At 31.8% G+C, this 24,392-nt stretch overlaps 1 protein-coding gene across 1 annotated transcript in view; it reads left to right on the forward strand.

Moving 5' to 3' along the window:
• The window catches only part of IntS8 (integrator complex subunit 8), an 82,116-nt gene that overhangs the window by 1,399 nt on the left and 56,325 nt on the right, over positions 1-24,392 (forward strand). Inside the window, exons 2-4 of the mRNA XM_075374983.1 lie at positions 9,529-9,754; positions 17,798-18,004; positions 24,075-24,327. Of these exons, the coding sequence (XP_075231098.1) occupies positions 9,529-9,754; positions 17,798-18,004; positions 24,075-24,327 (686 nt within the window). The remainder of the gene's footprint in view (positions 1-9,528; positions 9,755-17,797; positions 18,005-24,074; positions 24,328-24,392) is intronic.

The following is a 24,392-nucleotide window of genomic DNA, read 5'->3' on the forward strand; positions in this document are numbered from 1 at the left end:
TAAATATATATGCCCTAGAACTACTATTCTTTCAGTTTGCTCTGGAAAACATACGAGAGTGGGGTGATAAGCTTCCAGCCTCTTAAAGAAAACATTTTTTTGTTTTATTTTTAAAATAATCTCCAAATACATTTTTCATACTTATGCGCCAATTTAGTTATACCATTTTTATAATGCAATTCATCAAGCTCCTCAAATACCCATTTACAGCTCAGTAACTTCCTCGTTGCTCTTAAATCAACCAAGCCATTTTTTGAGGTTAGGAAGTAGGTGGTAGTTGCTGGGTACTAAATTTGGCAAATAAGGTGGATGAGCAATTTGAACTTTAGTTCGTTGATTTTAGCCATTGCAATGACTGATGAATGTGCTGGTACATTGTCATGGTGAATCAATATTTTTTTTCGCTAGATGTGGTTGTTACTACACATGTTACACCACACACCTACACATTCTTTTGATATTTTAAGTCTCAGCTATTTCACACACTTTTAATCTGCAGTCTTCCAGTACGATTTTATGAATCTTTTTTATCATTTTGGGAGTCTTCACTTCAGCAGGGCATCAGGAGCATGGTTCATCCTCAGTGCTCTTGCAACCTTTTATCGACCTCTTTGCGGCCCTCAATATTCACCGATGACCTGTTGAAACGTGTTGACGATGAAATGATTTCTGACCCGACCTTCTTTTTCCTGTTTCAATAGCTGTTATTGGTCGCATTGTTCACGACCATTTAGGCTTCAGAAAGGTTTGTGCACGTCCTAATGGAACGTCACAAAAAATCCGAATGGGTTTTGCTTTGGGATTTTTGATGAGCTACACAGAAAAAGGTGATGAGTTTCTTAAATCAATTGTTACCGTCGATGAAACATGGATTTCGTATTATATGCCAGAGAGAAAACGGCAGTCAAGTGAATGGCGTCATCCTCAATCTTAAACCAGGCCAACAATGGTCAAGACACAGCCATTTGGGATCAGTTTGGCATACTGCTGATTGATCTCATGCCACGTGGAATGACTATAAATGCAGAAGCCTACTGTAAAACTCTACATAAGTTACGGCATGCCATTCAAAATCGGCGATGTGGGCGGCTGATCAACTGCATCGTCCTGCTGGATGATACACGTTCACATGCTGCAGGTCCAACACGTGATTTACTGAGAACATTTGGGTGGGAAAATTACGATCACCCACCATGTAGTCCGGACTTAGCTCCTTGTGATTACCATTTTTTTGGGAAATTGAAAGAACTTTTGAGTGATAACCAATTTGCGAGTGACGATGAACTAAAAAATGCTGTTAATCAGTGGCTAGATGGACTGGCAGCAGAAGAATATGACGAGGGTATATTGAAGCTGGTGTATCGCTACAGTAAATGTCGTAATTCATATGGCAATTATATAGACGGAAGTAGTAAAAGGTATGTAGTTTAAGAGAAATAAGAAATATTTATTATGTTTTCACAATAAATGTTTTTACAATGAAACTGTCTTTACTTTAGAAATAACCTCTTGTAATATGTGCCATAATTTGAAAAATAAACTTTGAGGTGATACGGGGTTTTCTTCAGAGATTATGATAGAGGAGGAGAGCCAATGTTACTATTATAACAATGAAACCAAACAACAATCACGTTAGTGGAAATTACTGCAGTCATTGTTACCAAGAAAATATATCAAGTTTAGTAGAAGATGGAAACAACGTTGATTCATTTTTTTTTTATGTGAAAGGTATTGCCCAGAAAATTTGTTCCTCCTGCTCAATGCAAAATAGCATTTCTTCCTGGATATGTAGAGAAGATTACTTAAAGAGTGTGCAACAAAAATACTCAGAAATGTGGTTTTTGCACCAATTCCCCTGCTACACCACTTTCTGTGTTCAACAATTTTTGTCAAAAAATAAGATGCCCATTGTTCCTCATCCTCTCCCCCATTCATCCAGTCTTCATGTAAACTTGAGGAATTCCAAAAAAGATTTACAACTGAAAAAAATGTTGGAAACAAAATTTCTAGTTACATAGATAGTGTAACGGAATTTCTGTTAATTTTCTTTTCCTGCAAATATGGTAAATGTTGTCACTAATTTATGGCTAAGATTAACAATTTAAGTTTACATGACTAAATCCAGTTTTCAGATTATGTATAAAAGATAAATGTTTTTACTACCAATTAATTTATTATTTATTGCGGTATGCAAAATGAAGCTTTGTTCAACACAAAATACCTTCTCTGAAACCTTATTTGGTAGTTCAGTTTCTATTGTTAATTGCCCAGTTTTCTAATCTTTGTAAAAGTACTAATTAAAATGATAAAGATTATTTAATAATTAAAATATTAAAAATAAAATGTTGTAATTATAGAAAATGATAATTAAAAGTAGTTATGAAATATATTTCCTAGTAGTTTTCAACTTTATCTTAGAGGCCTTCTTTTTGAAATGGATTTTATGAAGTACTGTATATTTAAAAAAGCTATGGTCAATTTCTATTATAATATTTTGTTTAATAAATGAAACATTAACTAAATACATCTGGTTAAGGGGTTTTTAATTTATAAAGATCTTTATCTAAATCTAGCCCTTCATTATTTTTAACTTTAATTTTATTTTTTTTAAATAAAGTTTTCACCAAGTTTCTCATCTACCAGACATCTCATCACATAGACTGTAGATTTCTTAACCTTGAATCTCCTTGATGTCAAGAAGTTTACTAAAATAGTTAACCAATGACTTAGGTTTAAATTTATTTTTCTAAATATATTCTAGCCCAACAAAATTGGAGTTACTTTCTCTAAAATTGTTTAGATCAGTAAACGCCTTTTCTCTTGCCTTTTCCCTTTTTGTACTCCCCATCAAACCTCTTCAACAAACTAATAGGATTATTTTCAATCTTTTTATTTAACTATTTGTCACTTACTTCTTCATATATCATTGTATATATTTTCATACATACAAGAGCTTTCTGTACATTTTGTAGCACTTATACTTACATAATAGACATGTTTAATTTATTTTTTAAATATATTGTATTTTTCCCATGTTTTTTTTTTTAATGTTAGGATTAAAGGTAAAACATATTCATCTAACTTCAAGGATAGCATATGGTTCAATTGACTAGTCATTTCTACCAAATAACTCTTTAAAAGGCCTGTGGCTAGTAAATCCAAATTTAAAGATCAGATGTTAATGAACCTCTTTTAGCTAAATACAATAATTAATCAGATCTGACACTTTTCCTCCGGTTCAAAGTAACTAAATTAAATTTATTAAAAAGTTAGTTATCTGCTCACCCTCCATATTTAATATTACATCTTTAAATCACTATACCTTAGTTACTGGATTTCTCTGGAACTTGTAAACTGCTAATCTACCATTGAAATCCCAATCAGCAAAATATTTATTACCTCTTCGCAGGTTCTTTAAATAGATTCTAAATATTTATCTAATCTACTTTCTCCATCTTGTCAATTTCTGTCTTAAGGAACACTGGCATCATAGTACACTTCTTATTACTATTGCTCATAATATCATTCCATGTGAATTGTATTCTTATTTATAGTAGAATTATAATAAAGTTGTACTTACCACATGCATATGATGTTATTGCCAGTAATTATGGTATATTATATGTGCCAAAACGTTTTTCCTGCTGTTCAATATCTCCCAGTTAAACACACATCTCAAAGATAAGAAAACATCATATAAATTACTTACAAAATCAAATAATTCAATTTTATTGAATTCAAATTTTAATATTAAATGGCAAAATTTTAAGTGGACAGTTTTCTTTCTCAGTATTATCTTCACATCAACATTATTCATAAACCCTCTTCTGCCTTTCCCTGTTGGCTGAGACAGTTTCTGAACATTTTCCTCCTGCTATGTTCTTTCTTCCATCACTTCTCTATTTCCTTTTTCAACTTTGCTAATTCTATTTTCTTCATCTTCAATCTCTGAAAAATTTCTGTGCACAGTGTATTTTTTCCATTCAGCTTTTTAGCAGTTTTTCATTATGAAATATTTTCAACAGTAAGTGAACTCTTTTTGTCATGTTAGTTCCTAGTTTGTATATTCAATTTATTCAAATGTTTTACCTCACCTTCAAAAGATTATTACAAAGATTCTTAATTACTATCTTTACACTGTCATTTTTGTTGTACACTGGCCCATTAAAAATTAAATTTTTCTTCTTTCACATTTTCTCTGTGCTATTTAACTTAACGTGTTATTGACCAATCTGCAATTCATTCTCTCTGCTTTAATCCTTTTTAATTATATCAGTTTTTAAGACCTAAACTTTAATTAGGCATAAGTAATCAAAATCTATAAAATATTTAATACCATAAATGATCTGAGTAATGTTAAATATAATAAGAAAACAATTTATGCAATATGTTGATCTCTCTGATTTATGAAAATAATATTCCTGCTACTAGGTATTAATATACTAGAATATATAATATTCTGCTAGGTATTTGAAAATCAAAATCTTAACTCATATAATTGTTTTTAGAATTAAAATACCTTTCTTCTTTTTTTCCTGTTTAGCCTCCGGTAACTACCGTTTTTAGATAATACTTCAGAGGATGAATGAGGATGATATGTATGAGTGTAAATGAAGTGTGGTCTTGTACATTCTCAGTTTGACCAGTCCTGAGATGTGTGGTTAATTGATACCCAACCACCAAAGAACACCGGTATCCACGATCTAGCATTCAAATCCAGAATTAAAATACCTAGAATTATGTAAAAAAATGTTGAAATTACAATCTAAATTAATAATTATTAACAGTTATTTTTCTCCTTCTTCTTTTTTTAATAATTTTACAGTTTTAAATTTGAATCATTGACGTTCTGAATCAATGTTTCTTTAAATTTTGCTATTTTTATTGCTGTTTACTAGCTGCAATCTTTGAAGCAAACTTTTCAGATTAAACGTTTTTTTTTAGGAAAGATTATTAAGTATTAAACATGGTATTATATAATCACATTATTAAAAACAGTCTGCCTGTTTTCATCAAGTAGTAAACAGTAATAATAGTAGTAAAATTTTAATCAGGTTATGTGAAGATTAAGTCCACTGAATTCAGGCAGTTGAATTCAGAAAGCAAGAAAATATACATATTCACTTCATACAAAATTTTCTTTTGATACTTTGGCACCATTTAATGGAAATATAGATTTAAAAAAAAATGTTAAAACATTATGTATGTTGAGTTCCAGATCATAAGTTCATTTTAAAGCTAATTTTCATTGTTTGAGCAATTAATCAGTATTCCTCAGTTACTGATTAATTTAAAAATGAGATTAATCTCTTGTATTTAAACAATTTAGAAATAAAATAACTTAATAACCACAAAATGTGCATTATTTATTCTCTCACTAACAAAATTTTACTCAATACTACCATTCCAGCTGCTCAACTGTTTGTAATAGATTTTATATATATATATATATATATATATATATATATATATATATATATACACACACACAGTACCGTGCAAATTAATATGAACACTGCAAATTTTTTGTTTATTTCTATGTTGTGATTAGACTGCTTGACCACACCCATTCTTTAAGTTGTCTGTGTAATATGAGATTATTTTTCTTTAGTTATTTGGCAATTTTTTTGTTATAAATAGTATTTTGTGAAAGTTTACTTTATTTTTCATTATAAAATCATATTTTCTTATTTTTTATTCTGTATATCTTGTATATATAATAATGGACATAACTCCAAGAAAGCATTTGAAAATTGTTTGTCTTTCTGACCATACCAGTATGACACGACAAGACAGCTTCAGTGTGCTGTTGGACCAGAGATAGTGAATGCTATTTTAAAATAATTTAAAGAAACTAGTTCCTTTTCACCTTAAAGGAAAGGCAAATGTGGCCATAAAAAAAAAAACATCTCCAATATAGGATAGGTTATTAGTGAGAGCCGGCCTCTGTGGCTTGAGTGGTAGCATCTCGGCCTTTCACCCAGAGGTCCTGGGTTCGAATCCCAGTCAGGCATGGCATTTTTCACACACACTCCAAAAACATTCATACATCCGCTGTGGAAAAAAATCTTAACTGCAGACCCGGGGGTTATTAGTGAGAAAAAGTAAACTTGATATAAAATTATCTGCTATAGAGTTAAATCAAGAACTAGTATCCAGTGGACCAGACTTACATGTGACAGTTGTCAGATATTGACTTCTTACAGCTGATGGAAAGCTATTAAGCCAGCTAAAAAGCAACTTTTAACTGCAGTAATGTGCAAAAAAATGTTTTATACTAGAGAAGCCATGTAAACTGGAGAACTTGAATGGGCAATAGTGGAGAGTTTTACAAAGTATAGAAAGGATTGCTGAGGGTCTGCTTGGATTTCTCACGTATTCTGTTTTTGTTTTGTTTTATTAATTATGTTTTTCTTATTGTATTTGTTCATTGTTTCATTTCAAAGTTACTGAGTTGTTATTGTTCTGTGCAATATTTTTATGTTTCATGTTGTGTTGTACTCACTTTTACCTTATTTTTAGTTAGATCCTTTCAGTCTTACTTAAGACTCAGTAAGATGTGTTTTGTTTTGAGTTCATTAAATAGTAGTACACTGATGGGAATGTCATTTGTAGCATTTACATCAGTGGCATCCTGGCCAAAGCAGACTGGAATATGTCAAAAGCGAGATTTCAAAGATAACCCTGTAAAGGTGTTATCTTCAAAATGCCTTTACCTTTTTTTTTGTGGTGAAGGGGTTATCTGGTAAACCCCATAAGGGCAAAGAACAGATGGGATGGTAGAGGGTTTCTTCCCCTACGGGGATCAGGATGGTCAAGCTATTTTCTTGAAAAATAAATTAAAGGTAAATCAATTTTGAATAAATTTATATTTTAACTGAAGCATGAATTTAATAAAACAAATGTAATCATTAAAAAAAAAAAACCAGTAATAATAAGGTTAAAAAAAAAGATTTTCCAAGGTGATTGTTAATATTAAAACGTATGAATTGTAATTGATTGAATGTTTCAAATATTCTGTTGTTATTTTTAATTAATGTAAAATTATTTTCTTGGATGAAGTCAATTATTGGCCCAGCAGTTCAAAATCAGTATTAATAATTTTATCTGGATATGCAGGATTTTGCAAGACTGAAAAAATTTATATACATATTTTATGATTAAAAAATCTTAATAACTCATGGAAATTAATTTTCCTTTATTTAACAAGCAGAATAATTCTTAAATATATGTATTACCAGAAGGTGGCAATATCTGAATCTATGAACATTAAGGATTTGGTAAAACACTTGCATCAGGTGAAAATAGATGTCATTTTCACCAAGAGTCTTGAGCAGTGGCAGAAGAGATGTGAAGCTGCTTCTTGTCAAATTTAAAACTACAAAATCACTTGACTGATACTAAATAGGACAGTTCAGATAAAAAAATACTGTAATTCCATTTTTTAATAACTTGATTCCACTATATAACCCTCGTAAAATACGAGGGTTATTTATTTTTCAAGGTCCGATCGGTCACAAAATTAAAACCACAGTGAAAATAAAAAATTTTTTATTTGTAACTAGTACTTACATAGTTACACTATTTCTCTACATAGTCGCCACTCCGATTTAGACATTTGTCGTAGCCGCCTGTGTTTTCAGCCATGTTTCTATGCTGGTCTGCAGCTCAATGTCTGTGCCAAAATGTTGTCCTCCTAGCCAGCGTTTCATGTGAGCAAAGAGGTGAAAATCAGATGGAGCCAAGTCCGGGCTGTATGGTGGGTGATCAAACACTTCCCAACGAAAACGCTGCAGGAACTTCTTTGTTACAGCTGCAGTGTGCGGCCGAGCATTGTCATGGAGAAAGACAGTGCCTGATGACAACATTCCTCTCCGCTTATTATGAATTGCCCGTTGTAGACGTTGAAGAGTCACGCAGTATGAGACTGGAGTGATGGTCATGCCACGTTCCATGAATTCCACCAAGAGAACTCCATTCCGGTCCCAGAACACAGTAGCCATACACTTTCTGTTGGAGAAGGTTCGCTTGAACTTCTTTCGTTTACTGGGAGAATGAGAATGCATCCACTGTTTGGATTGTTCTTTTGCTTCTTCAGTTTCGAAATGGACCCATGTCTTGTTCCCTGTGACAATTTTATTCAAAAACTCTTCTCCTCCATTGTAGTAGCGCTGGAAAAACGCTAGGGAGGCGTTCATTCTCATTGTTTTGTGATGGTCGGACAGCATCTTGGGAACCCATCTCGCACACAGTTTGCGGTACTGAAGTCTCTCACTCACAATGGTGTACAGAGCTGACCTTGAAATTTCAGGAAACAAATCGCTCAATACAGAAATTGTGAACCAACAATTTTCTCAAATTGCCTCATCCAGTTGCTCAACGAGATCATCATAGTTAAACATTAAATGCTGGGTTCAGTTACCATTCAGATAGGTAGCAATGTGCTGTGTTGGACTTTAATTAGTATTAACATACACAGTGTCTCTTAATATTAAAAAAATATAAACACTAACATATCACCTAAAAAATCTATCCTTGTAAAAGTGCAGCTGAGTTTCGTGTATCGGCACAAAAAATCTTATTTCTTAGAAATTTTTGAGAAGAATTCAAGTTAAAATTCAACCACAAAGGAAAGGAATGAAAAAGTAAAGCGAGTTCAGCTGTGAAAGTGAGTTAGGTGAAAAACTTAAACCCACCGGGTTGGTCTAGTGAACTCATTATTGCAAATCAGCTGATTTTGAAGTCATGAGTTCTAAGTTTTAAATCCTAGTAAAGGCAATTACCTTTATAAGTATATGAATACTAGATCATGGATACTGGTGTTCTGTGATGATTGGGTCTCAATTAACCATACATCTCAGGAATGGTGGACCTGAGACTACAAGACTACACTTCATTTACATTCATACACATCATCCTCATTCATCCTCTGACGTAATACCTTATGGTGGTTCTGGAGACTAAATAGAAAAAGAAAAAGGTGAAAAACTTAAGAGAATTCTAAGTAATTGAATAGCTCATAATCAAGTTTATTCATTTATACACTGTGGCTGCTACAGAGTAATGCCTGAAATTGGTAGTAAAATTAGGTGATATCTTATTTTTATCAAAATTAGAAGAATGGGCATTTCCAGACTTTTCTTCCTCTTTCCTGTTTTTGAATCCCAGTTTCAAGATTTGGGGGCAAATTTAACTCCAAATCTCTGTAAAATGTATCATAAGAGCCTAGCAAAATTTTCATTCCACTCTTTGGTGTAGCTGAAGTGTATTCTTACATAATCTCAAATTTTTCTGTAGTAAAAAAATTTGCCCAGATTTTTGAAGAGATTTAACATATATTTAAAATATTTTTCATTGTTGTCGCAATTGTTTCATTGCAGTAGTGATAGCCTTCCATTATTGCAGTGAATACATTGATGCTTAAGATATAATACAGTTTGTTTATGGAATAACTTATTAGTGGATGATATACAAAAATTATATTGTTAAATAATTTCTGTACTTATGCTTTTTTTGACACTGTTTCAGATCCATCAGGACCAGATCTTATTATAAAATTTCTTACTATTCCGGACCAGACCAAAGAACCTGAGACGATAAATGTAGATGGCAATGGCCAGGATCCAAATAAATTAAATACAGATTCTATTAAATCCTCATCCAACAAATTGAGTAGCAAAAATTTGTCCTTAAAAGTACTAGCATTAAAAGTTGCAGCATTTTATAAATGGGACCTTGAAATATTAGAACAAAAGTAAGATCAAACAAAAAGACCAATTTGTTTCAAAATACTGTTTATTCTTACGATTAATTGTTACGGTATTCATTTGAAGTATTTGCATTGAAGCATTGTTATGAATATGATATTTTTCTTTTAAGCATTCAGAAATAAAAAAAGTAATTCTTTAAAATAATAATTAACTCTTTTTCAAATATTCTAAGTGAATATTACTTAGAAAATTGGAAGTTTCTAACCAACTTCAAAAAAAGATATACTCACAAATTTGACCTGTATATACATATTTATTTTTTTTATCTAAGTCTGACAATTACAAATTGGACTGATTTCAAAGATTTTTTTTTATTTGATAGAAAAGATTCTGTTATAAATTTTTTTACAGATAATGTATGTTACATTACTTGTAAAAAAAAAAAAAAAAATAGTTTCCTACATTAATGAGTTGAAGATATTTTTCTTTTCTTCTTTTTTTGTTGTCATTATTGCTTAATATAGAATTAACAATATGTAGCATAATGTCATTATAATATTTAAAGTACTCTCAAGACAAAATTCAAGGAACTAGTTGGTAAACTTAGGATTAAAAGATAACATGTACGAGTATTCATGCACTCTAGAGAACTTTAGCTCGTGCTTAAGGTAATAGTATAAGTTTAATCGAGTAGTCTCTTTAAGTTGTTTCTCTGCATTCTTTTTCTTATTTTTATAAAGATGCAGGTTTCTAGACTTTTATTTCTTGCTAGTGGTTTTTAAAGGCGTGTTTATCTAGGCCTATCCATATTTCAAACAAAAATAAGACTAGAAAATTATAAATTAAAATTTAAAACAATAATAACTAGAGAAAACAATATTGAAAAGTTAAAAAAAAAATACAACTTTGCAGTTCTTTAAATTTTTACATTCTGAAATCAGCATAGAGTTTGGAATTTTTTGTAGTATCTTTATCCTAGTAACATAGTTGATAGGTGGGCTTTTTTTAAAAAATTAAAATATTTTATTTTTCTTTCTTTACATGTACTGCTTGAATACATATTGTTTTACATTAAATGTAATATCAATAAATGTCTCTCAGTTTGATGAGTTCTGTTTTGTTAGTTTTATTACTGATTTTGGAAGTTTATTGTATGATACTTTAAATTACAATTTTTAAAACCTGTACATATAAATACATATATGTATAAAGAGTGTATCACGAAGTTCTACCAGCACTTTCATAACCTATTCTGCTTATGAAAATAATGGAAAAAGTTCATGTAAATGTATATTCTAAAATGCTTCATTTGCAAGTTACAGCTATTGAAAGATTTTGCTCAGATTTCAGCTACCCTGATGAATTGAGGTCATATTGAAATTTTTAGTTAAATAAGGAATAAACTTTTTTATGATTTTTCACCTGAAAAATCAAATAAAACAGGTCCTAGAATTGTATCTACCTTATTTTTCATTTCAAGTGTAAAACAGAAACATTTGGTGACGAAAAACACATTTTTTTTAGGTTTGAAGTATAGTAACTTTGTTAAATGGATAATGAACTCATAAAACTTTTAAACAAAACTTGTAGAGAATTTAATTCTGATCATAGATAAGTTAAGTAAAACAAAAGTTTGAAAAATTCAAAATTTGTTTAGAAACGGTACACTAAACCAAAGTGCATTTTATGTATCAGTTTATAATAAATGTTCAAAAAAAAGCCCGCCATTTTCAAAATATTTCTTGGCATGTTTCTCTACTGCTTTTGTTGCCCTTTTTAGTTCTTCTTTTTAGTTCAGGTTGCCCTTTTTAGTTTTGTTCTTAAGTTGCTCAGCCTCATTCATAATGTAGACAATTAATTCCTCATGAGAATGTTTTTTTTTTTTTGTACAATATTTTTCATCCAATCCCAGACGCAAAAATCGAAAAGTGTTAGATCAGGCAATCTTGGTTGCCAGGAAGTTCTTTTTAGAGTTTTACAGTACATAATTACAATCATACATAATACATTTACATTATTTCCTTGATCAAGGAACAAATTAAAATTAACATACCTTTATTGTCTCAAAATCAGTGCCCATATTCTTCCTCTCTGAAGTTCATTCTTAAACCAATTGAGCCTCAGAGATGTATGTTGCCACTGTATCCACTGATGCTTTGTTTCTGCATGGTTATTGAATATCCAAGTCTCTTCTCCAAATTCAGTGTGGCTGTTAACTCCCTCATCTTGATAGTTCTGTGAAATGCTTGTGAACTGCAGCAATGTCTTTTTCCTTCTGTTCATCTGTTTACATTTTTGGCAGCCATCTAGTGTATAACTTTCTGAAACCAGTTTTTTCATTAAAATTTTGTAAATCACTGAATGGAAGATGTTTGAAAATTCACTTGATTGAGAAACTGTAAATCCTCTGTTTTATAAATTTTTTTTGTTCACTTTTCAAAACAAATAATTTGTAGTCACAGACGAGCAACTGGTGTTCTCATCATGAACATTCATCCTGCCTTGTTGAAACAAATGACATCCTTTCTTAAACTTTATATTTATAAATAACATTTTGGACCATAAACATCAGAAATTTCTTTGTAGAGTTCATTTAAGATTTTTATTTTCACTATTAAAGAACAAATTACTGCTCAAACCTTGTAATCTACATGACTATTTATTATTGTAGCACTCATTTCAATTAGGTTATGTATGGCTACTAATGTAAATATCATTGGACTGTTGTTGCCAGTAGATGACTACTGATACTAATAAACATGCTATATAAGTGCTGTCTGTTTCCAAAATATAAATCAGCAGCAAACTTGAAGTGGCCTTACTTAAAAGCACATGCTTCATAAAGACTTTTACTCTCATTTAATTTAACAATCATATTATGAAGTTTGTATAAAGCTTGACCAAGTGAATAGATTGATCATTTAAAGCAAGATTTTTTAAACATATCAGAACATATTAATTTATACATATAATTGCAACAACAGGCTGATACCCAATAATATTTACTATGGTGGATGGTAATGAATTTTTACATCATGTAAAAAAGCCATATCTGATTGAGACACAAATTCTGAACCTCTGGATGAAAGCCAAGTTTTTCATTACCACCCTGCCATGGAGTAGCAGCAAAACACTAAAATATAACTAACATTCATAATAAAACTAATGCACCATAAATAATATAGAAAAAAATTGGAAATCTTTTAAATAGATCTGTTAGTGAAGTAGAAAGCTAGAAAAATACTCTAATTCCAAATTTAGCATAAGTTGATGAATTCACAGATAGATTATAAAATAAATTTTTTGTTAAATTAGCAGCAAAAGAAAAATAGATCTTACCGTGATGAACGCCCTCTTTATAATGTTGCTAATTTAATTCACTCTTAAATGTTGATAATTTAATTCAGATACATGAAAACTTTTAATAAAATTATATATCTGTTTTAAATTTTCAACTTTTATTAAACTGATCTTGCCAATTTTAAAAATATAGTAATTTTTACGAAGTCACTGATTTATTATGTTAAAATTTATATATATATATATATATATATATATATATATATTGAAAATTCAAACAGTTCATTAACATTTTTACCACTATGCTAATACAATTTAATATTAAATGAAATACAAACCACCAAAACACAGTAAATAGATAAGTTAAACTTACCATATTAATTCCAAGAATCAATTTCGTCAGGATCTCACATCTTCAGTTGTTATTAAATTCTATAATTATATATTAAAACATATTTATTTGTTAATTGGGCAAAATTATTTATTGAAAATCTTAAAATTTATTATTTATGCATATGCAAATTCTCCTGTCTTACTAGACACCAGTTAATTAACAAATCATAAATAAATATGTTTTATATAATTAAGAATTTAATAACAACTGAAGATTCGAGATCCCACAAAAATCAATTCTTGGAATTAATATGGTAATTTTAACTTATCTACTTACTGTACTTTGGTGGTTTATGTTTCATTTAATACACACACACATCCAACAATTTATTTTTCAAAATATGAGGGTTATATTTTTTCAAAGTCCGATCGGTCACAAAATTAAAACCACAGTGAAAATAAAAAATTTTTTATTTGTAACAAGTACTTACATAGTTACGCTATTTCTCTACATAGTCGCCACTTCGATTTAGACATTTGTAGTAGCATGGTACCAACTTTCCAATACCCTCATAGAACGGAGCGGCCTGTGTTTACAGTCATGTTTCTATGCTGGTCTGCAGCTCAATGTCTGTGCCAAAATGTTGTCCTCCTAGCCAGCGTTTCATGTGAGCAAAGAGGTGAAAATTGGGTGGAGCCAAGTCCGGGCTGTATGGTGGGTGATCAAACACTTCCCAATGAAAACGCTGCAGGAACTTCTTTGTTACAGCTGCAGTGTGCGGCCGAGCATTGTCATGGAGAAAGACAGTGCCTGATGACAACATTCCTCTCCGCTTATTATGAATTTCCCGTAGTAGTCGTTGAAGAGTCACGCAGTATGAGACTGGAGTGATGGTCATGCCACGTTCCATGAATTCCACCAAGAGAACTCCATTCCGGTCCCAGAACACAGTAGCCATACACTTTCTGTTGGAGAAGGTTTGCTTGAACTTCTTTCGTTTACTGGGAGAATGAGAATGCATCCACTGTTTGGATTGTTCTTTTGCTTCTTCAGTTTCGAAGTGGACCCATGACAATTGTTCCCTGTGACAATTTTATTCAAAAACTCTTCTCCTTCATTGTGGTAGCGCTGGAAAAACGTTAGGGAGGCGTTCATTCTCATTGTTTTGTGATGGTCGGACAGCATCTTGGGAACCCATCTCGCACACAGTTTGCGCTACTGAAGTCTCTCACTCACAATGGTGTACAGAGCTGACCTTGAAATTTCAGGAAACAAATCGCTCAATACAGAAATTGTGAACCAACAATTTTTTCAAATTGCCTCATCCATTTGCTCGAGATCATCGGTTGAAACTTGCTTCCTTCCCTGACCACCTGTATCATGAACATCTGTACGTCCTGCTTTAAAGTTTCTGCACCATTGTCGCACTTTGCTGTCACTCATTGAAGTTTCACCGTACACATTATTTATTCGTCTATGAATTTCAACTGCATTACACCCCTCAGCCTGAAGAAATTGAATTACTGCACGCACTTCACACTTGGCAGGAGATGCTATTGCTGCAGACATGTTTACATGCTAGCTGCGTGTTCAGAAGTAAACGAAGTGACACGGTGTGATTGAAGACCATACTGGAGGCACTGCGCAACACATATGCACAAAGGTTCATCCGGTTTTTATGGGGGTTTTTATTTTGCGACTGATTGAACCTTGAAAAAAATAACCTTCGTAAAAAATGAATCATTAAGGTTAGAATATCATCCTTAAATTTACCTAACTTAAGAGATGAAAAGGAATTCTTCAATACAGTAAAAACAGTTTTTGGTTAATAACTGCTTTAACTTTTTACAACATTCTTTACAGTTATAGGTACTAATGTCATAAGTACCTAATTTAATTTTTTGAGTTAGATTTATTTTTAGTAATTAAATTATTATATATATGTTTTTATTGTCAATCTTAAGTGAGATTTTATAATTGCCTAAATGTTTCTTTGAACTGTTAAATGTAATATATTGTAAGTTATAGATGTTTAATAACTACTTTTATGTCATTTTTTTCTGAGAAGTTATTTGTTTTGTTTTCATGTTTTAATATTGTTGTTGTTATGTTTTTTATTATTTAAATTTTTATTGACTAATTAATTAATTTGTAAATTTCATATTACAACCATTATGCTTTGCTAAATATTTTATTATATTAAAATTTATACATGTAGATAAAGGTGATTAAAAAAGTGCTTTACAACTATGAAGTCATATACAGGGTGTCCCATATAAAACGCAACTCCTAACAAAACATCAGTATTAAGGTTAGTTGCAAAATTTAAAGAAACTGGTTCTGTTAATAACAAGGAACACAAAAGATCTGCATCAGTGTTGAATACAGATACAGTCACTAAAATCAAAGACCGATTACTCGCCTCGCCAAATAAATCGATCAGACGTTTGTCTGCTGAAATTAATTTGTCTAAATCAACTGTTCATCGGGCGACCAAACAATTACAATTATGACCTTATCGCATTCAAATGGTTCATCAACTCCTTGAGCCCAACAAAGAAAAACGGCTACAATATTGTCAATGGTTCCGTCGATTTCTGCGTGAGGGAATTAATGTTACGGATTCGTTATTTTTCACAGATTAAACACGGTTTTATTTGGATGGCTACGTAAACAGCCAAAACAGTAGAATTTGGAGTGCTGAAAATCCCCACGTTTATCACGAAAAACAATTACACCCGCAGAAGTTGGGCGTGTGGTGCGCGATATCGCAGAAGAAAATAATCGGACCTATTTTTTTTGAGTACACCATTAATGCAGAACAATATCAGGATATTTTATTTCAGTTCATTGCACTCTTGGAAGAGGAAGACAGACACTGCTGGCTACAACATGACGGTATGACATCGCACTACACAGGTTCAACTTCTGATTTCGTTGAGGAATTTTTTGGTAGAGGCTTGTGGCCACCAAGATCTCCAGATTTGACTGCGGCGGATTTTTTTCTATGGAGTTACCTCAAAGAAAAAGCCTACAGCAACAAACCACGGACACTTGAACAATTGAAAGTCAATATTGAACAAGCTGTATTAAATATCCAGCCACAAACTTTGAAAAAAGTTGCAAGAAACGCTGTAAAAAGAATTGAAGTTTGTATTCAAGAAGATGGCGGCCACTTCCAACATTTACTCTAAATGTAAGGTAATGGTTGGTAATAATAAAAATTACATTTACATTTACACATGCCTTTTTATTATTTCAATACCTACCAATATAAGGTTGGGTTGCGTTTTATATAGGACACCCTGTAGAAGTTTATGCAGAGTGAGGTGTGATTTATCACAAAACAAATTAAGATTTTGCATAAAATAATCACTTTGTTCAATGTGATTATGGTTAGTATTAAGTCATACATCCCACTTGAAATTAATTTTTTTTTGCCAAACTGTTTTTATCATGACCATTGTTACTAATGCAACTTTAAACATAGAGTTGAAAAGTGTTACTGTGATACTCCAGTAATTTATACTGTCGATTTTTGACAGTATAAATTAGAGTGTAAGAGCAGAACAAACACTTTATCTTTACTGAAATCCTCATAAAAAAATTTAATTGTTTCAAATTCAGGAAACAAGATGATCAAGTGTTTGGGCCAGTTCAGTTATCAGTATCGCAAAATGATATAAATAAATTCAAGGTAAAAATAATAAAATATGGTATTAGTATCTTTATGTAAAAACAAATTATTAAAACTTTACAATTCTTCTAATTTTTATTGTAATAAATCTCACATAATTAATATTTCATTTTAACCCTTGAAATCTGAACAGTTCAGAATTCTCCAGAAAAAAAGGAAAATAAATCTCTTAATGTGATAATTGTACCTCTAAATAGTTATAGGTAGGTTTAGGAAAAAATATCAAGGAAAGTCTTGAATTATTATGTTTTACTTGAAAAAGTAATAAAAATGATGTTGCTGTAAAAAAATTTAAGTTGCTCTCTGTGTTATAAGATAATGGGGTTTTTATAAAATATGCACAGTGTAATTTATATCTCATGAAACAGGGAAAGTTTGTCAATTTAAAGATTGTATTTCTTACAACTTTGGAGACTCCTTTTGAGCGGGTCAAGATAATTACATCAAATTTTCTGCAGTTGTTAATGGCCGAATAAAGCATTATTTATACTTGGAACTAAATTAAAAACTTGTGATATTATATCTATGTTTAGCGGATACATTTTTTTGAAGCTGCTTTTTTTAATCTTCAAGAATAAAAGTGTAGATAAAAAGATTTCATTACCTTTTGAACACATTTCAATAATAACTTTACAAATTATAACACAGACTTTTTTTTATTTGTGAATGAAATTTTGCCTATTTACTGTTCAACTGTATATTGTATGAATTCTTTATCACAGTCATATTTTATTTGATTCTTTCTTTATGTTACAGAATACCATTACCTTTGCAGATGACATTGCTTTGTGATTTGTTGAACCTGGTGGGTGTTTCAAGTAAGAATGCAACACCTCATTGTAGTATTGATTATACTTCTGAACCAGATCACGTTTTATTTGCTGTTTCATTGTATCATCGGTGGGCTGTACGAGCTGTAATGAATTCTTCACAAAATACTAAGCAGTCACGATTCAACACTCTGTTAGTACACGTTTGTATAACATTTTCCTGTAAATTAAAAAAAGATCAGTTTGTAAATTAAAACCTATTTTCAAAAATAGGTAATTTTCAACTGCATTAAAAATACAGAAAAGTTCTTATAAATAATGCCAGAGCATGTTTATAGGGTAGCCATCTCTTCAGCTGCGGGCAGTTGATTCATTAATTAATCTGTAATCTGATTCATTGCCTAAATAAATCAAAACATAAACACCTTAATTTATAATATTTTGATACCTTATTTAATAATATTTTATGTACAAATTTGTGTGTTTATATTACCATATTTATGTATGTAATATACCTTTCGTTTTAGGTGAATAAGAATATTTATTTACGTCATCTTATCTATGTTGGATCTTTCCTGTTGGCAGTATTTTCTCTTTTAAAAAAGTGTATGTGTGTGTGTGTGCGTGTCTTTAAGTTAATGTTTTAGAAATATAGATCATACAACATTCAGTAGTTTCAAGTGCAATTGGTAGCTCAAATTTCATTAATTTCTTTTTTAATTTACTTATTATTGATTTTTTAGATTTATTATAAAAATATTTTTTTTAATTTTAATGTTTTATTATTTATATGACTAATTTACATAGGTTAAAGATATTGCATATATTAAATATTTATTCTGATATATTTAAATTCACTGAGGAAACATGTATTATGCATTATTTTATCAAACATATCATTATTGCACCATTGCCACAACATAAATTCAACTAGGTAGGAATGAATCATTTGTCATGATGAGCCCATTGAACTGCACTATATATTATTCAAAACATTGTGACTGAAGAGTGGAAATAAGAATAAAATTATAGCAGAGCAGTAGCAAAAGTAAAGAAAATGATTGCTTACTGTGGTGATATTGTACTTGAACAGATGTGTTAACATATATTATATAGTTTTAGAAGTACTAACAATAGTATAGATTGGCTGCTTCTAGGACGGTCCATTGTGTATGGTGCAACTAACAAGGGATCAAAATCCAAACTTGTCGTACAACTGCAGTGCAACTAACAAAGATAGAAAATACTGAACGATCAAATTAAAACATTTTATATTGTATGGTCAAACCATATTTTGATAGATCCTCATCAGATGTTAACTATTAGTAAAGTTATTATTAACTGTAAAAGCATATTTGGCTTTTGCAACTGATAGCGTTCATAACAGTTATGCTTGGGTCGCTGAATATCTTTAAAGTAAGTTGATTTGAAAAAGTTATTATAACAACTCTAGTAGAATACAACACGGTGATAAAGATTTTCCAAGAGTATTATGGATTAAAGGTTAACTGCAAATTGAACAGTGATTTGTTAATCTTATGAAAAAACACTAAGGTGCAGCGTTGCAGATTCCCTTGATTATAAGGTATAGCCTTATACTTGAACAAAAAGAAACACCTTGCCAATGCCTCATTGCAGATTTTAAATATAGGACTGTGTGGTGGCTGCAAATTATGGAACAGAAATCAAATCGATATTCTAATATTTATCCATAATCTTGCCGGTTACGACTCTCACTTCATCAGTAGGGTGCTTGATTATGACAGTCAAAAGATCAATGTAATTGTGAAGTCAATTGAGAGATTCATAACTTTACTAAACAGTCGCTGACTACATGAAATTAAAATACAATACTGTCTATATACTGTATATGCTATATGCTGTTAGCTACACACTAATACTCTGACACTTATGCCATTCGGATTAGATAAACTTGTCTAATCTACCGAAAGACGCTTTTAAGCATATGGGGAAGTTCTTTAGCAAACAAGACATGTACCTGGTCACCAGAAAAGGTGTCTACGCCTAGATTTACACCAACTCATGGACCAAGCTTGACCAAACTTTACTGCTGAGATACTTCCTACAGCAAACTATCCCATTCATAAATCACCAATAAAGAGTGTATACATGCAATGACTTTTAGCATCACTTTGGCTTCGAAAGATTGGACGAGCATAGTGATTTGAACTTGAAATGTGATGGCTTGTTACTAGGCAAAGTACTTGAAAACTTTCACATGCTTTGTTCAAAGATTTACAATCTCGACCTGGCACATAATGTAATCCACACCTGGACTGGCTTTTGATGCCAATCTTTACAAAAGAGCTAGATCTACTTACCAATGTTGACATATACATGTTTATCAAGCTGACATCAAAGTGGAAAATGACGAAGAATGTTTAGAACTGGTGAATTTTGAGCTGGTATCTGATCTTAAAATTATATCCAAACTCATATGCAAGTCAGCATTAAAAAATCTCATCATTTACAAAAACTGTATCATACAAGCGAATTTTGGTGAAGCATATATGTAAAAAAAAACTTGTTGAGGAGGCTAGAAATACAATTCACCTCATCAAACACATATTTGTTGCTCTGACAATTCTAGACTTGAGCAAAACGTAGTAGTATGACTTCTTTTACAATGTGTTAAAATTAAAATAATGCCCAAAAGTGTGGCTGCTGAATGTGGACATGGACAATTTTATGCTGGAAATTGAGATCCATGACTTTTAAAAATATTCATTGGACTCAGAGCTAAGCTGTATACATGGATGGGGGTTGAGTCTGTTAAGGAAGTAACAAATGTGTACAAAGAGGTGAAAAAGGCAAAAGGTTTTGAAAATAACATGGTTAAGAATGAAATATGTTTCAATAACTATAAAACCTGCTTCAACGATCCAGAAGTTGAAATGTACAAATCAATGAAGCTTTTCCAAAATAAAGATTCATCATTTGAGCCCTGTTGTGACGTAAATGAGTAGTTGTCAAGTTTGATGATAAAAGAGCAGCCGTCAATAAGTTGAATAATCTAGCATGGAGTCACCGTGATATCCCGTTGTAGTTAGTACAACTGTTTGAAGAGATGTCATTTTCCGTATTATTTTTTTACTCAGCGCAACATTAATAAAGTATGATAATAATCAAAGTTCTTGTTAATAAATGATTTTTCTTTTAAAAACAGTTCATTTCATATATAGTAATAAATATATGAAATATATGAAGTGTCACTCATCAATGTTTATATGAACAGATTGTAAGATTTTGGTATGGGATATTTGGAGATTTCAAATTAATAATAAATTAAAATAGCATCAGTACATCGTCTTTCTGAATGGATCAGAGTTTTGTGTTCAGTGGTTTGGAGAACACTTAAACAAAACAAGTTTTATCCTCACTGTAAACACCCAGTTCAGCATCTACAACTATGAGATAGTTCACTTTGGAGTTTTTCAACTGGTGGAACACAAATCGATAATTCTACAAGTATATTTTGTTTACTGACACGGCAAATGTTACCTGAGATGGCATCAACAACTTATGCAATGAATATACATGGACAGAAGTAAATTCTCATGAAATGGTAGAAGGCAATTTTCAACACTAATTAAGCATCAATGTATGTTGTGGCCTTCTTCACAATCAGCTGTTTGGACCGTTCATATTACCTGACCACTTAAATGCTGATATCTGCTTGGACTTTCTCCAAGAAGAATTGCCACAACTATTTAAAGATGTTTCTCTAGCACTGAGATGCATAATATACTTCCAGCATGATGGCACACCTCTCCACTTCTCTAGTGCCATTTCCACTCACCTAAATCATCATATCCCTATAAAATGGATCGATCAAGGAGGGCCACATTCCTAGCAACTAAGATCGCCTGATCTAACACCTTTAGATTTTTGCATCTGAGGTTGGATGAAATATATTGTACACAAAACAAAAATACATTCTTGTGAGGAAGTAATTGTCCGCATTATGGATGTGGCTGAGCAACTTAAGGAGAGCCCTGAAGAACTAAAAAGAGGAACAAAAGATGTGCAGGAGTGTGCCAAAAAATGTGTTGAAAAGGCAGGCTGTTGAATATTTATTATAAACTGGTGCATATAAATACACTTTGGTCTAGTGTACAGTACCTGAAAGTTTGACCCTCACCAACTGCTGTGTCTAGTGTACTAATCATTCTGTTGTACTAGTCTGTTGTGTTTGCATTCTATATACAAATGTGTCATGTTATTAATAATTGAATGATATCATCTGGTTAGATAGTGCAATAAATCGTGCTCATGCATCCCGCCTAAACCAGCTGACTGTTCGGTTGATAAAGACAGGGGCAATCCTTCAGCTCACTTAGTGTACTGTTTCTAAATAAAATTTGAATTTTTGTAACTTTTTTTTGTTTTTTCAACTTATCTTCACTACTTTGTTCAGAATTATATTCTGTACAAGTTTTGTTTAAAAGTTTTATGTGTTTATTACCCATTTAACAAAGATATTGTATGTCAAATGTAAAAAACATGGTGTTTTATTCCAGTTTATTGGTTTTTCACCCAGATTTTACAAACCTACTGCAGATATGGTTCTGGACCTATTTCATTTAATTTTTCAAGTCAAAACCCATAAGAAATCACTAATTCTGCCCCTTAATTAATGTCCTAAAAATTTTGATACAACCTCATTTCACTTTGAGTTCTCCAAGTGAAATATTTCATTAGCTATAACTCGCAATTTAGCATTTCATGACTTATGTTTATACAAACTTTTTCTATTATTTTCACAAGTAGAAGAGTTTATGAAAGTCCTGGAAGAACTTTGTGATACACCTGTATATATATATATATATATATATATATATATATATATATATATATTCTAATTACAGCGTTAAGAGATACTCAGTATTCAAGTAAAAACATGCAAAAGAAATACTCATTGAAAGTTTTCTCCACATTTTATGAAAATGTTTTTATTTTGTATCTTTCTATGCTGGATAATGTATTTAATTAATTTTAATTAAAGATTTTGGGAGAAGTAGTATGTAAAAATATCTTAGTTATTTTACAGCTTCCCCCAACGTTTTTGTTCTAATTTAATCTCAGTTTCATACATAAAGAAATTGCTATCATAATGTTTTTATTTTACATATGGTAATTTCACATAGTCTGATGAATCAAAGGAAAGGTGAATATAACTGTAATAATAATAATACTTATAGAAAATGGTTGAGAAGCAGTAATTGGTTTGCTTGGCATTTCCCCCCCACCACTCCATTCGGTCGCCCTAAAGCATAAGACTGAATGTCTGTGCCACCAGACTCAGCGGCTACTGAGCATCAAAACAGTTTAGCAACTAGTGCCATAACTAGCTCCTAGAGCTAACCTAAAAGCGTGGTACCATACACCACTCCCTTGCGTATCCCATCGCCCACATGTCATATGTCACTAAAATGGGTAGGTGCACCCTGTCAACTACTAAAACATATATGACTATCAATAATTAAATTTATCTCATCAAAGACAGCAATTCACTGCCACACCTAGGCCTCTGAATGCCAGCAAGTACTTGTCCACCATTAAACTGCTTGGAGCTTTAATCTGGCTGGTAGCCAGCTCTTCTCTCGGTTAGCTTCCTACAGCAGTGCGGTTGGAGTCTTTTCCCTTAGGTAAACTACTGATGTTGGTTGAATGAAGCAACCGCATCAACGAACTCCACGTGGTTCGACACTGTGGCTCACACCACATTGACTTGCTGCTTGTGAGTGGCCAGAGACGGCGTCCACTGCTACTTGCCTAATGTGGTTGCTAAACAGCAACTGCTCATCAAACAAAACACCTAGGTACTTATGAAGTCGAATTCAACTGATTACACAGCCTTTATACTTAATACAGGGGTTACGACGACTATAATAATTTGTCTGCACTCTTGAGAAGCTTAAACTTCATCTTGGGCACAGAAATCCTTAAATTTTGAATGTCCATCCAGCCCTCTGTGGTTGACAAAGCCGCCTGTGCTTGGTCTTCCAGCTGCAGTCGTGAATTACCACGAACTGACAGGAGACAGTCATCAGTGAAAGCCTGGGCCATGACCCCTTCCGGAAATGTCAGCCCCAAAAATCCGTCAAATATCAGGTTCCACAGTAAGGGACTGAGAATGGAGCCCTGCGAGCTGAGAAACAGTAAGAAATATTTTCTTTTAATTATATTTCCACTTAATGTTTGTAATAAATTATCAGTAAAAAAATATTTTTTTTTTACAGACATGGAATGCAAGATAATCAGTACGTAGCATTATGCGTTGCAGAGGAGCTTATGTCACGTTTGGAAGAAGATGCAGAGAGGAGTGTTGAAGTGCTGAGTAAAATTGTAGAAGCTGGTAATACTAGAGGCCAGTTGTCCCAGGGTGTACCTTCTTCTAGCACTTTTGTACCTCTTTCTGAGGATGAAACTGAATTACAAATTGATTGGAGTTCAAGTAGTTCATATATATCTATTAATGAGTTTCACTGTCAGGTATTTTTGTCTTTTGTTATGTTATGAAGAATTAAAAAAATTATATATAATTAATTTATCAATCC

Source organism: Lycorma delicatula, chromosome 1 (assembly GCF_047948215.1).
Source record: "Lycorma delicatula isolate Av1 chromosome 1, ASM4794821v1, whole genome shotgun sequence".
NCBI lineage: Eukaryota > Metazoa > Arthropoda > Insecta > Hemiptera > Fulgoridae > Lycorma > Lycorma delicatula.